General features: G+C 40.0%; 1 protein-coding gene across 1 annotated transcript in view; it reads right to left on the reverse strand.

The window, feature by feature from the left end:
- The window catches only part of FIG4 (FIG4 phosphoinositide 5-phosphatase), a 118,720-nt gene that overhangs the window by 63,051 nt on the left and 41,636 nt on the right, over positions 1-14,033 (reverse strand). Inside the window, exons 11-15 of the mRNA XM_032408089.1 lie at positions 11,723-11,856; positions 10,111-10,227; positions 8,316-8,361; positions 7,495-7,643; positions 6,140-6,306 (exon numbers count right to left, since the gene is read on the reverse strand). Of these exons, the coding sequence (XP_032263980.1) occupies positions 6,140-6,306; positions 7,495-7,643; positions 8,316-8,361; positions 10,111-10,227; positions 11,723-11,856 (613 nt within the window). The remainder of the gene's footprint in view (positions 1-6,139; positions 6,307-7,494; positions 7,644-8,315; positions 8,362-10,110; positions 10,228-11,722; positions 11,857-14,033) is intronic.

Consider the following 14,033-nt stretch of genomic DNA (forward strand, 5'->3'; position numbering starts at 1 on the left):
CTGAAAGAGAGTCAGGCGGGTTGCCTATAAAGCATCAATCTGTCTATACAAACTGATGATAAAATTCCTAACAACCTAGGGCAACAAAAGGAAAAAGAAACAAATGGGACTACATCAAACTAAAAAGCTTTTGCACAGGGAAGAAGACCCTCAACAAATGAAAGACAATCTACTGAATGGGAGAAGATATCTGCAAATGATATACCCAATAAGGGGGTAATACCAACAATATATTAAGAACTCACGCAACTCAATACCAAAAAAACAAACAACTGATTAAAAAGTGGGCAGAGGACCTGAAGAGACACTTCTCCAAGGAAGGCATCCGGATGGCCAACAGACATATGAAAAGATACTCAATCAACATCACTAATCATCAGGGAAATGCAAATCAAAACCACAATGAGATATCACCTCACATCTGTCAGAATGGCTAGTATCGTAAGACAAGAAATAACAAGTGCTGGCGAGGAATCAGAGAAAAGGGAACCCTTGTGCACTGTTGGTGGGAATGCAAAATGGTGCAGCCACTACGGAAAACAGGTATGAATGTTCCTCAAAAAAGTAAAACTAGAACTACCATATGATCTGGCAATTCCACTTTTAGGTATTTGTCCAAAAAAACCCAAAAACACCAATTCAAGATGTACCCCTATGTTCATTGTAGCATTATTTACAATAACCAAGATATGGACACAGCCTAAGTGTCCATCGATAGATGAATGGATAAAAAAGATGTCTCTCTCTCTCTCTCTCTCTCTCTCTCTCACACACACACACACACACACACACACACACACAATGGAATATTACTCAGCTATAAAAAAGAATGACATCTGGATAGACCTAGAGAGCATTATGCTAAGTAAAATAAGTCAGAGAAAGACAAATATTGTATAATTTCACTTACATGTAAAATCTAAAAAACAATACAAATTAACAACAACAACAAAAAAAACAGAAACAGACTCATAGATACAGAGGACAATCTGGTAGTTGCCAGAGGAGAGGGGGAACTGGGCAAATTAGGGGAAGGGGATTAAAAGGTACAAACTTCCAATTATAATATAAGTAAGACATGGATGTTGCAATGTATAGCATAGAAAATATAGTTGATATTGTAACAACTTTGTATGGGTGACAGATAGTAGCTAGATTTACCATGATGATTACTTAGTAATATATATGAATGCTGAATCACTATGTTATATACCTGAAACTAATATAATATTGTACATCAACTACACTTCAATGACAAAAACGCTCTATGAGTGGTCCTGCTTCCCCCTAGGCCAAAAAAGTAGCACCAACCTTTTTGATCTTTGCTGATGCATGAAGTGGTAGTACCCTACTATAATTTTATTTTTCTTGTTATGAGTGAAGTTGAGCTCTTTCATATGTTTAGAATCCAATTGCATTGCTTTCCCAATGAACTGTACATGTCATTTGCCCATTTTTTCTCTTGAACTATTGGTCTCTTTATATTGGCTTAGTCCATCTAAAGGAAATACTGGCTCTTTACATCTAAAGGAAATTAGCATTTTTTGGTAGGTTTCAAATTTCTCCTTAGCTTATCTTTTGACTTAATTTGCTCTTTGTCTGTCTATATTACATTTTTTTGGTAATGAGAGGAAAAAAATTCTTAACAACCTAATGTCAAGTGTCTTCCTGCCCACCCCAGAGGAGTAACATGAGGAGATTAAATTCTCTAAAGTTATCTTGAGTGCTTTAAAGAAAATGGTTCTAGAAATAATATTAACATTATATGATATCCATTGTAATTTTAAAGTAAGTTGTACACTCCAAGGACAACACCATGCTTCTCAACATAAAGTCTGTTTTAGCAACATTATTCATAAAATAATTGCTTTCAAAGTAGCTCCTCTTTCAGTTGTACACAGTTTTGCTTTACCTTTCCATTATGTGCACGTTACACTAATTCATGACCATCTTCTAATAGTCCTTCTTGCTTTTTAAATCACATACAGCTCCACATTCATTCTCTCTATCCCCTAGTATTATTAAAAAATCACTTCACTTGGTCCTCATCTGTCAATAATGATTCCCATTACAGGGACAATGATGATAGAGGGCAGAAGAGTGGATGTTTCCTTTCCATCAGGGCAGTTTTCCACCTTTCCCAGGGTAACCCACCCCCAGAGAGATATGTGCTGTTGGCACACAACTTACACAAGTGTTACAGGTTGAGTTGTGTACCCCCTCCCCCAAAAGATACGTTGAAGCCTTAAGCCCTGGGACCTGTGAATATGACCTTATTTGGAAGTTGAGTCTTTGCAGATATAATCCAGTTAAGAGGTAGTCCCACTAGAGTAGGGCAGCCCATAATCCAATATGACTCGTGTCCTTACAAGAAGAGAGAGAGAGTCGAAGGGAAAATGTCATGTAGACACAGACACAAGGGGAAAATGTCAGGCAATGTCAGAGGTAGAAATTGAAGTGCTGCAGTTGCAAGCCATGAATCACCAGAAATCTTCAGAAGCTACGCAGCAAGTAAGGGTCCTCCCCTGGAGCCTTCAGAGGGAGCATGGCCCTGCTCGTACCCTGATTTTGGACTTGTAGCCTACAGAACTGGGAGACAATAAACCGCTGCTGCTTTGAGCCACTTAGCTTGCGGTATTTTGTCACAGAAGCCCTAGGAAGCTAGTGCAACAAAGCAGAGCCAGTGAGAATGCCTTCAGAGAGATAACCGGAATTTAATCAAGGTTCTAATTGGTAAAAACAGGTGAAACCAATTGCAACTTTGTGTTTTAGTGATTGATAATAACCAATTACTTCTAACTCACATTGTAGCCAATTTGAATACATCAATACATATTAATGTCTTCACTGGTAACCAGAGCATTAGGTATAATAAAGGATGATGGAAATGCTTTAATGTTTTTACTTTAGAAATCTAAAATTGAAACTTATGCCACTGGCCAGAATCTCTAAATTCTATTTCCCTGACTCTCAATTTTTGCTTGGATTACTCTACTTTGATTTCTAAGTATTAAACCCAGTTCAAGGAGCAGGCATAAAGAGGAATATCTAAATACTCATAAGGTCCACAGTGGACACTGTGGTTTATGTTATACATTGAGCTTACCCAGAATACTACAATGGGCTCAGCGAATTCAAAAGAAATGATCTGAGCCGCCTAAGAGCATCGCTAATAAGCTACATGCTACTAGGCTGGCATACTTGGTCCTATCAATTTTGTAATTCAGGAAAAGGGGAAATTGGGTAGAACATGGGTAATAAATTAACTCATGCGTTTATTAATTCATCCCACAAATATTTAGTGTGCCATGAGCAAAGCACTGGGGACACTGTGGTGAACAAGCTGCACATGGGGCTCTCAGGTCTCATGGCAGGAACTAATTGCATCATGAATGATTTCACTGCAATTGTGCTAAGTGCTACAAAGGAAACGCACAGAATGCCATGAAAACAAACACTGGAGGACCTTCTTTGAGCAAGTGAAAGTAGAGTGAGCTCTAAAGGCTGGCTAGGAATTAGGAGAAGATTGCAGTCATGTGTTTCGATGGGTGGAACAACATACGATTAAGCCTGTGGCAGAAGCAGCCTAATTTATTCAGGGAACTGTGAGAGGGTCAGTGTGTCTGGAGAGTAGCAATGGAGGACAGGAATGGAGTAAATGACAGGACATTGAGGTAGGCAGGGGAGACCACATAAGACCTACAGATTGCCTTGTACTTCCCTCCCACACTCACCAGGCTACCAACCAGCTTCTGGCTGCTCCAAAGTGGGTGAATAGGGAAGGTCTTACTTGATGTGGTGAGCTCCAGAGTGGACCCTATGATCCCCACCCTCCCCTCCTGGTGTTCACACCATGATGTGATACTCTCTGCTATGGGGTGAACTGTCTTCCCCAAAAGATACATTGCAGTCCTAATCGCAATACCTGTGAATGTATAATCTTATTTGAAAATAGGGTCTTTGCTGATGTAATCAAGTTAAAAATTCACACTAAATTAGGATGGGCCTTAATGCAATGACTGGTGTCCTTGTGAGACGAGGGAAATCTGCCGCTGACAGACACAGGAAGGAAGAGGCCATGTCACCCCACAGGCAGAGACCGAGGTGCTACTGCTCCAAGCCAAAGAACAGCAACGTTTGCTGGCAAACTATCAAAAGCTAGAAAAAAGCAAGTCAGGATTCTCACCTATCGGTTTCAGAAGGTGCCTGGCCCTACCAACAACTTCATTTTGGACTTTCAGTCTCCAGAACAGTGAGATAATAAATTTCTGCCGCTTTAAGTCACCCAGTTTGTGCTATTTTGTTACAGGAGCCCTAGCAAACTGATACCGATTTCCCTTGTGTCGGGCTGGGATCTATGATTTGCTTCTGAACAATGGGATACGGCAAAGGGATGGGCCATCACTCCCACAATTACGAGACTCTCTTGCTAGCAGACTCATTCTAGAGACTCACTTTCCCTTGCTGGCTGTAAAGAAGCAAGTTACTAAGAGTCCCAAAGTCACAAAAAACTACAAAGAACTGAATTCCACCAACAAACACGCAAGTAGGGAGCAAATCCTTCCCTAGCCAGACCTCGGATGAGACCGCAGCCTGACTGATATCTTGCAGCTCTGTAAGACTCTGTGCAGAAAATCCAGCTGAGCTGTGCCTGGACTTCCAACCCACAGACACACAGACATCGTGGGATAATAAACACATGCTGTCTTAGGCCTAATAATCTGTTACACAGTATGAAAAACTGATCCATTTATACTGCAGCACAGCAAACTGACTTGGCGTTCTCTCTGGGAATGGAACATGCTGAAAGCTGACTCTATGGGTGCTTTCATGCATGCCTCGGAAGTTCCCATCACTGGGGACTCTCTCGCAGTTCCCTTGGTGTGGGCCAAGCATCTTTTCCTATCAGTTTCTTGCAACTCCTTCCTTAGGAATCCAGTGATCACCTCCTGGTTCTTGCCGTTAGGGTCCCTCTGGCCAGGACTGAAGCCAATCCCATGTTACTACCCTCCCTCACGAAGCCTACATCTGGACACCAGTAAACACTCAAAGATCCTTTGGCCTGGGGCGCCTGGGTGGCTCAGTCGGTTAAGTGTCTGCCTTCGGCTCAGGTCATGATCCCAGGGTCCTGGGATCCAGCCCCGCATCGGGCTTTCCGCTCGGCCGGGAGCCTGCTTCTCCCTCTCCCTCTGCCCCCGACCTTGTGATCTCTCTCTCTCTCTCTTTTGTGTCAAATAAATAAATAAAATCTTAAAAAAAAAAAAGGATTTTTTGGCCCAACCATATCTAGCAGGGCAGGCCCTTCCCAACACAGCAGCCCTCTCCTCAGCCCATCCCTCTACTTCAGCTTTGCTATACAGCAATCCAAAGTTAACAGCTCTATGGGGTCCCTCCGATAGCAGAATATGAGGATTTGATCTGTGATATCTATTGTGTTGGAAATTCCATCAGAATGGAGGCAGCAGAAGTACCATTTTAGCAACTTGTTAGAGTATTCACAAGTCATAAAACAAAAGATATAATTTAGTGCTAATGCTACTATTAATTTCTAGCTGACATTTTAAACATTAGCTTGTCAAGACTATGAACCCTATTTTAAAAATAATGATTAAATACCCTCAAACAAATTTATGTATCGCAAGGAGACAGAAGCCAAGGAATCAAAGTATTTTGCATTACTGGGTGTCCGGGTGGCTCAGTCAGTTGAGCGTCTGCCTTCAGCTCAGGTCATGATCTCAGGGTCCTGGGATGGAGTCCTGCATCGGGCTCCCCAGTCGGCGGGAAGCCTGCTTCTCCCTCTCCCTCTGCCCCTCCCCCACCCCCACTCGTGCTCTCTCTTGCTCCCTCTCTCTCAAATAAATAAATAGTTAAAAAAATTTTTTTAAAAGTCTTCTGCATTATTTAAAAGCTCCTCTTATGGGTGGCAAAATGCAAAACTAAACTACTGAAAATACAAAATTTATTCATTCATTTATTGAACAAGTGTTTATTGAGCACCTTCTAAGTGAGATTCTATTTTAAACTTTTAAAATATTTAATTTTGATCTTACTTAGCCAGATTGCTTAAAAAAGGCAGATGTATAAGAAGAAAAATGCATATCAGGTAAAATTTTAGAGATGCTTATTATTCCAAAATTACCTGAAAAAGCATTGCTGTAATATCTAGACAGAGTCTGCATGATGTCTTTTGAGTGCTGGGTCCATGGTGCTATCTTTCTGTAGGTTTTTACACGATGAACAAGTTGAGAACCACCATACTGAAGGGACAGGGTATCCCCATGATCTTCATAGAGTTCCTCAAATAACCTAAACCAAAGAAAAACAAACATTACAAAATTTTACCAGAAGTATTACACACGTTGTTCAGTTAGCCGCATATGAATTCCTATGAGCCTTTCAAGCAGACTCTTGATGATAAATCCACATGCAAAATATATGTACAGTAATAGTCTAATAAGTAAAAAAAGTCATAGAAAACACTAAAATGGAAGTAGGAGCACCAAAAACCACCACCACCAAAGCCAGACCAAGGTGGTTCTAACCTTACCGAAAGACTCCTAACTTTCTTCAGGCTGCCAGATCAATTTACCTCCCACAACAGAATTTTCTACCTTTCTGGAAAAAGGACATGCTCCTGTCACTGACAGATAAACCATATTCTTTCCTAAAAACACATGTTTGAAACTTGTATTTCTTCAAGTGCCTGTTAAGATTTTCAGATCCACATCTGTGGATCTGGCCATTTGGAAGTTGTTCATCTTCCTCAACAGAGCCTTTATGACTACCTCAGATGACCAATAATAACCGTTATTGTATTTTCAAGAAATAGCACTTCACATAATGCCATAGATCCAATGGACAGTGAAGAAACAGTAATCCTTAATGAAGAATCAATCTTTCATATATCTTATATTTTTAATTCAAAATGTATGAAGGCACATGACTTTTTCTTTCTAATGCAGTCTGGATTTGGTTGTTTTTTTTTTTTAAGAGTTTATTTATTTATTTATTTGAGAGAGCACGCATGAGCAGGGCCGGTGGTGGGGGGAAGGAATACAAGGGGGAAGGAAAAGGAGGGGAAAAGAATCTCAAGCCAACTCCATGCTGAGCATGGAGCCCAACACGCGGCTTGATCTCATGACCCTGAGATCATGACCTGAGCCAAAACCAAGAGTCAATGCTTAACCAACAGAGCCACCCAGGTGCCCATGGATTTGTTTTTGTAAAAACCCACTAGTTTGTATTTATCTAAAGCACTTTGGATTTATATAAAGAGCACAGCATTTATTCATAATCAACACAAAAAAATAAAAACCATGGCAACAACACACAGGTCTTTAATGGAAATATTTATTACAGAATTAATTTGAAAAACGTCTTTCGGCAACATAATTTGTGAGAAGTTAAAAGAAGTAAGTTCATAGAAGTCCTTATTATTAACCAGTTTTGCTTTCTGTCATTACCAGCATTCAAAAGGTAGAAAGTAAGACTTACCTAACTGCGTCTGTATCGAACTGCAGATTAGGCTTGTCGATCAGTCCCAAGGAGTACAGCTGGTAGGCCAGAGCGCATTTTCCCACCATAAACTGTGCTGTGTTGGTGCGATCTAAACAGTCCACACAGTTGGTTCGAAGAACACCCGTCTAAAGAGAAATACCGTAAGCCTTTCAACCATTATTCAGTGGCCAAACCTGCTTCTACCCCACTTTAGATTTCTTTTCTTAAAAAATAGAAGAAAAACCGTAGGCAGGGTATTACTCCTGAACAATGAAGAACGTTATAAAAAGGTTCTATTTGCTACCCACTTAATATTGCTGCAATGGCATCCTTACACCTTCTAGTCTGTATTTGGATTTTCTTCCTGAGCTTAAAATAAAACAGAGAGCGAATGTTTTCCTCATGTACCAATAGGTAAACTATATGCTTTTTTCCCTGATATACCTCCTTTATTGTACAAACCAAATATTCAGTGGTTGAGGCCGTATCTTTCTTAAAAGCATAATTAATATATATATATAGTGATTGTTTCTGGCTCATTTTCCAAAGTGATTCTAATTTATTCTTTTCCCATTTCTGTTTGTTTTGATTTCCAATAATAAAATTTATCATGTATAGAAAAACTCCACAGGCATTATTTTAGCTGTACATCATTTGTAAGAGTTAAACACTAGCAGTTAGGCTTTTCAACACCATCCCAAACAGTTAATAATTTTGCATTAAGTGAGAAGTCTCTCTCTCTCCCGGCTGCTTTCAGAAAACCTCATACACCAGGAATACAGATGCTTTTTATTATTAACATAGTATCATCTATATACCTGCAGGCGACCAGTGGCAATTACACATCCTCCTAGTTCATTCCACCTGTGTTTAAAAATAGATGTTTAAGAAAAAAGTTAATAGCATAATCTATATTCATTTTTGGTTCCAGCTCTTTATAAAGAATCAAAGTAATAGGGCCGAATGCGCCGGAATAATCAACTGATTCTGCTTACTTTCCTTCTTTCTGGTAAGTGAATATGCAAATAACTGAGATGGAATGCTATCCATGCTCTCTTTCCTCACAGGGAACCCAGGAAAGAAGCATCTTATCTCGCCCCAGTGTCCCACACTCAGGCATTTGTCACCCACGTTCAACCAAAATCTCTCTTGCTTTAATTTAAGCCCATTTCCTGTTTGGTTTCTACAGACATGAACAGTAACTGCAGGGCATTAAGCCTTATCCTTCTCCCCTCAACATTAAGATCCTCCACCTCCTCCAGCATTTCTTCGTGGAGCTTTGTTGCATTCCTTTGGTTGTTTTTGCAGATCTCATTATTTTCCTTCCTACTTATTTTCTCCATGTGCTAATGAATGCCTGGGAATATGTTCTAAGTACTATATAATGATATTGATATTTTATTTTAATGACTTAAAGCATTTTAATGATTTAAAACCTTTTAATTTCTTAAAATATCTTCATTATTTCAAAGAAGGTGCAGTACAGAGAACGGTTAACACAATAGGCCTGACTGCTATCCTCAGAAAGGCCTGCTTATACGGTTGGCCCTTGGCTGGCATCTGGGAACTTGTGTTCCCACCATTCTCAGAAGGACAAGAGCGGCTCACTGTGCCTAAACTGTCTGTTGAAACAATATGGTTTTGCTGAACATCCTCTTTCCTTATGGGAGTCAGGAATTTTGGTATGTGCCAAGCAGAAGCTGCCTAGGGGACCAGCCTCCAATAAAAAACCCTGGCACTGATTATCTAATCATCTCCTCTGGTTGGCAACATTTCACACATGCTGTGACAACAAGTTGCTGGGGAATTAAGCATGTTCTGTGTGACTCCATTAGGAGAGGACTCTCCGAAAGCTTTACCTATTTCCTCTGGACTTTGCCACATGTGCCTTTTCCCTGTGCTAATTTTGCTTTGTATCCTTTAACCTTAATAAATCACAGCCATGAGAACAACATGCTGAGTGCTTTGAGTTTTCCTAGTGCATCACTGAGCCTAGGAATGGTCTTCCGGACCACTGTCACAGGTACCCTAAAATTCAAACTTTAACAAAAGGATGACTTCTGAAGACATACACACTATAGTTGGTTGTTTTTTTGCTCTTCGTTTTTTTTTTAACCATTATAGTTAACTTCGTTAGCTGAAAATAAAATGCTGGACATATACAATATTAGTTCCTTAAAAGATAAATAAAACCTGATCCTTGATCTGAAGAAGCTCACAAAGTAGAAGAAAGATTTGTGAACAAATAATTATAATACAATGATAAACATTATTTTCATAAAAATGTTAGTATTTAGTCAATAGAAAAGAATTCCTGCTCCTATTTAATGCTGAAAAACAGAATTCACTGCAGAAAATTTTACTTTACAGATATATTTTATGTAATGTTTATTCCATGAAGTAAGAGATAAAGATTCTGTGGCTTCCATCTCAAGATATATAACCAGAGGAAATCCTGTGCCCATAGTGAATGTTCATTCCACAATCACCTGAATATCTTATCTGCCCCAATAAATTCATCTGTCTTTCAAGAAGTACAAACTGCTCATATTTAGAATATTTTTATCCATAAGAGCAAAATGCTTGATTTCAGTTTTTAAACACCATACGTACTTTTCATCTGGCCGCAAAATGCTACAGTAAGAATCAGGGCGGTTTACAAAGAAACCTGTTTTCTTCACCACACTTTCTGCAATCACGTTCAGTCGATCAAGAACATTACACAGCTTGCTGACGAGAGGAGGAAGAATGAGAAAAGTGAGAAGAGCCCATTTAATATATTTTTACCTTTACATCTGAAGCAAATAGAAGTTCATAGTAATGATATTCAGGGATTTAATTTTTAAAATCTCTGGTTTGTATCCAACAGGAACATTGTAATAATTAGTTTCTATAGTATAATGTGTACTCAATAACTAACAAGATTTGGTGCAAAGAGACATAAAGGGCCTGTATCAACTCTTGGCAAGCCTTAATCTTGGCACATTACATCCCCTGGAGAGCTTTTCCCAAAGCCTTTCACTACTTAAGAGTCACATCAATCAAGTCAATATGCATTCATAAGATGACTGTGAGGAGAGCGTGATGCACAGTGTGGGGGGCGGGGGAAGAAAACCCTGGAGAATAAATATAAATGGTGCCCCCCTGTAATCAGGCTTAGACTCTAGGAAAATGTGTGCATATGTGTGTGTGAGTGTGTGCATGGGTATCTAACTACACAAAATGATTCAGAGAAAAGTACAATGAGTTAAAGTACAAAACAATACAATAACATTAAAAAAAATTAACGAGACCTCAAAATAAACCTTGTGTGAATATGACGCCTAGGAAATGAGTAAAAGGAGAATGCAAAGTTAATGAAAGAAGGTCCCTTGGATGAGACGTTTTGAGTCAGATCTTGGCACGTAAAGGAGGGGTGGGAAAGCACCCCAGGGAGGTGGGGGTCGAACAACAGGAACAAAGGCTCAGGTATGGGACCCTGGGCTGCCATGCTGGGGGGCTGAGCATGCAGTTTCATTTTTCAGGAACAGAATGGCCCCAGAATAAAGAAAAAGTTATTATATTCTGGAACCAACCAGGCGGTGGGGCTTTAACACTACACTGAGGAGTTTGGATTTACTATGAACACTCAGGAGTTACTGCAGGTTCATCCACAAGCGAGATCATCTGAAAGTGGTGTCTGAGAAAGGGATTAAACAGGGGGACAGGATGAAACATGGAAAAGTGAAGCCAATGCCTGTGAGGGAAAGTCGTGGAGCAGGGATGTCCTGAAATGACTAGCTACTTCAAAGAGAATGTGCAAATGGTATAAGTCATGGGCAAAAAAAAAAAAAAAAAGAGCCTGGTCAATTAATTTAAGCACTCAAATTATACATCAGTAGCAAAAAGGCCCCTCAGCAGGTTCATGAAGGAAATTAAAAGATACCATTTACTTTATTTTTTTTTAAGATTTTATTTATTTATTTGAGAGAGCAAGCGAGCAAAAGAGCACAAGCAGGAGGGAGAGGCAGAGGGAGAGGCAGAAGCAGGTTCCCCGCTGAGCAGGGAGCCCGATGCGGGGCTCGATCCCAGGACCCCAGCATCATGACCTGAGCCGAAGGCAGACGCTTAACCAACTGAGTCACCCAGGCGCCCACAGTTACTTTACCATAGAGATCAGCTTCCTGCAATTTTATATCACAAGGAAAGGAAAATACCAGAACCAAACATATGAATATTTAGTCACCTTTTGGTGTACTTGGCCATATCCCAAGGGATGTAAATAATCGTGTGTTCAGGAGGCAAAAACTGGTTGAGGTACGTCACAGCAGCCACAAGCTCTTCACTCAGAATTCTCTCATGTTTTCTTTTCTCTCGTTCCTTTATCAAAAATTAAACATTTTCAGGGTTCTAATTACCTTAAATCAGAGGAACAGACTTTTAACATTTTTACTTTTCAGCTAAGACAAGAAGCCTAAGTCTTAAATATACCGAAATAAAGCCTAAAATAAAAATAATATAAATGCAAAGAAATAAACACTTCATTGAATTAAAATCAACAGATAATTAGCTTCAAAAATTCAAGGAGATGGGATTTCTTTTTAATAACTTCCTGCAGCCCTAAGAAGCCCAGTTCACCCTCCTGGGCCTGGTCTACACACTCCACATCCCACTCTGGCAGAGAACTCCCCAAGTACCAGAAGAAAGAAATCCCCAATTCCAGCCAGGCAAGGACCACACAGAAATCAACTGGGTCTGGATGGATAATCCCTCAATTGGCTGAGAGTGCTTTTGCAGCCTACATGTGTTTTTGTTTTTTTAAAGATTTTATTTATTTATTTGTCAGAGAGAGAGCACAAGCAGGGAGAGTGGCAGGCAGAGGGAGAAGCAGGCTCCCCGCCGAGCAGGGAGCCCGATGTGGGACTCGATCCCAGGACCCTGGGATCATGACCTGAGCCGAAGGCACCCGCTTAACCGACTGAGCCACCCAGGCATCCCAGCCTACATGTGTTTTTAAATTTAATTCTCATAAAACACCCTGTGAGGTAGCCAAGGCAGGCCTTTTTCCGCCCTTTTACACTGTGGTTGAATGAGGTTAAGAGGAGTTCATGGGACCAAATCTTACCTTCTGCCTCCCCGCCTGCTGTACCCCCTTACATAGGACATGCCTCGCATTCCAGAGCTCTGGGGCTGGAATGCTGGCTCTGTTACCTGCTGGCCACATAGTCTTGGACAAGGTTCTCAACTTTCCTAGGCCTCTATTTCTTCATCTATAAAATGGGTACAATACAATACATGGATACAATAGTATTTTCCTTTCAGCAATAATGTGAGGTTTAAAAGAGATAAAACATGATATTCTCTTATCAGAGCATCTGGCACGTGGGAACTATTTTTTTATTGTTATACTGTTCAGGACCTTACTTAGAAACAAGGTAGTAACACTGACATGGTGTGAGGCATGTTGCTGGCATCAAAATGGGTCTCTGCTGCTTTCAATCATGGGGATTAGTTATCAGTTGTCATGAATTTAATTAGATAACCTCTGTGGAAACAAAAAGGGTAACTATTTTGCACAGCTGAGTAAATCAAATGGAGGAATTAGAAAAGAGTTGATTAAGAACGGTGTTAAATCAGTTTAGGACAAACATGTAGTTAGCTTTTTACATCTGAGAAAATTAAATTATATCTCTGGAATTTTTCTCAAAAGCACTTTAAATCAACTAGGGAAACAAAAGCTTTTTGAAATTCTTTGATCAAATCTGACATTTCATGAGATGGGGAGAACAGGTTATCTAATCAACCTTCGGTCATCTCTGTGTAAAGAATCTGCTCTGTGCACCGTCTGACCATCACGGATTAGCATCAGTGAGTTGTTTAGCCAGCCTCCTTAGGGTCACAGACCCCTGTTACAACCAAATGAAAACATCACTTGTACAAGTGGTTTTGTCTGTCATCCCAAGGGTTCAGAGACTGCCTCAATGACCATCCATGGCCCTCAGACTAAAAACCTCCAAATACAGTTATGCTTGACTCCAGGCTGACTTCCTATTGATTCCCCAGTAACAGCACCGAAGGTGCATGGATTGCTGGGAAATGTCAAGCAGCGCCTCAAACTTCCACAACCAAGGAAGGGGGGAAAGGGATGGTTCACAACACATGGTAAGAGAGAAAAGAAATCAAGGAAAGTATTCCACTTTAGTGACTTCATATGGAGGCAGAATAAAGAGTGAGGATCCTTCAGTATCATTCCACATACAAATGCATTCTTTGACTCTAATCACAAACTAATACTATGCCGACTGAACTGAGTAAACATCTTCTTTTGTCCTATGAATAAAATAAATAATGACAAAAACAACAAAAAAAACTGTTTTTCTATTCCACAAAACGGCAGCTTAATCTCTAAACTATTTTCTAGTTAACATCCCGTTATTACCAGGATTTTTATGGCAATGGAATGATGAACAAGTACAATTTTGAAGTCCACCGACTAGCCTTTAAAGATTAAAAAATAAATGTACATTTGAGAAACCTGGGCAAGAACACTTCACAAT

Source organism: Phoca vitulina, unplaced genomic scaffold, assembly GCF_004348235.1.
Source record: "Phoca vitulina isolate PV1807 unplaced genomic scaffold, GSC_HSeal_1.0 scaffold9, whole genome shotgun sequence".
Classification (NCBI taxonomy): domain Eukaryota; kingdom Metazoa; phylum Chordata; class Mammalia; order Carnivora; family Phocidae; genus Phoca; species Phoca vitulina.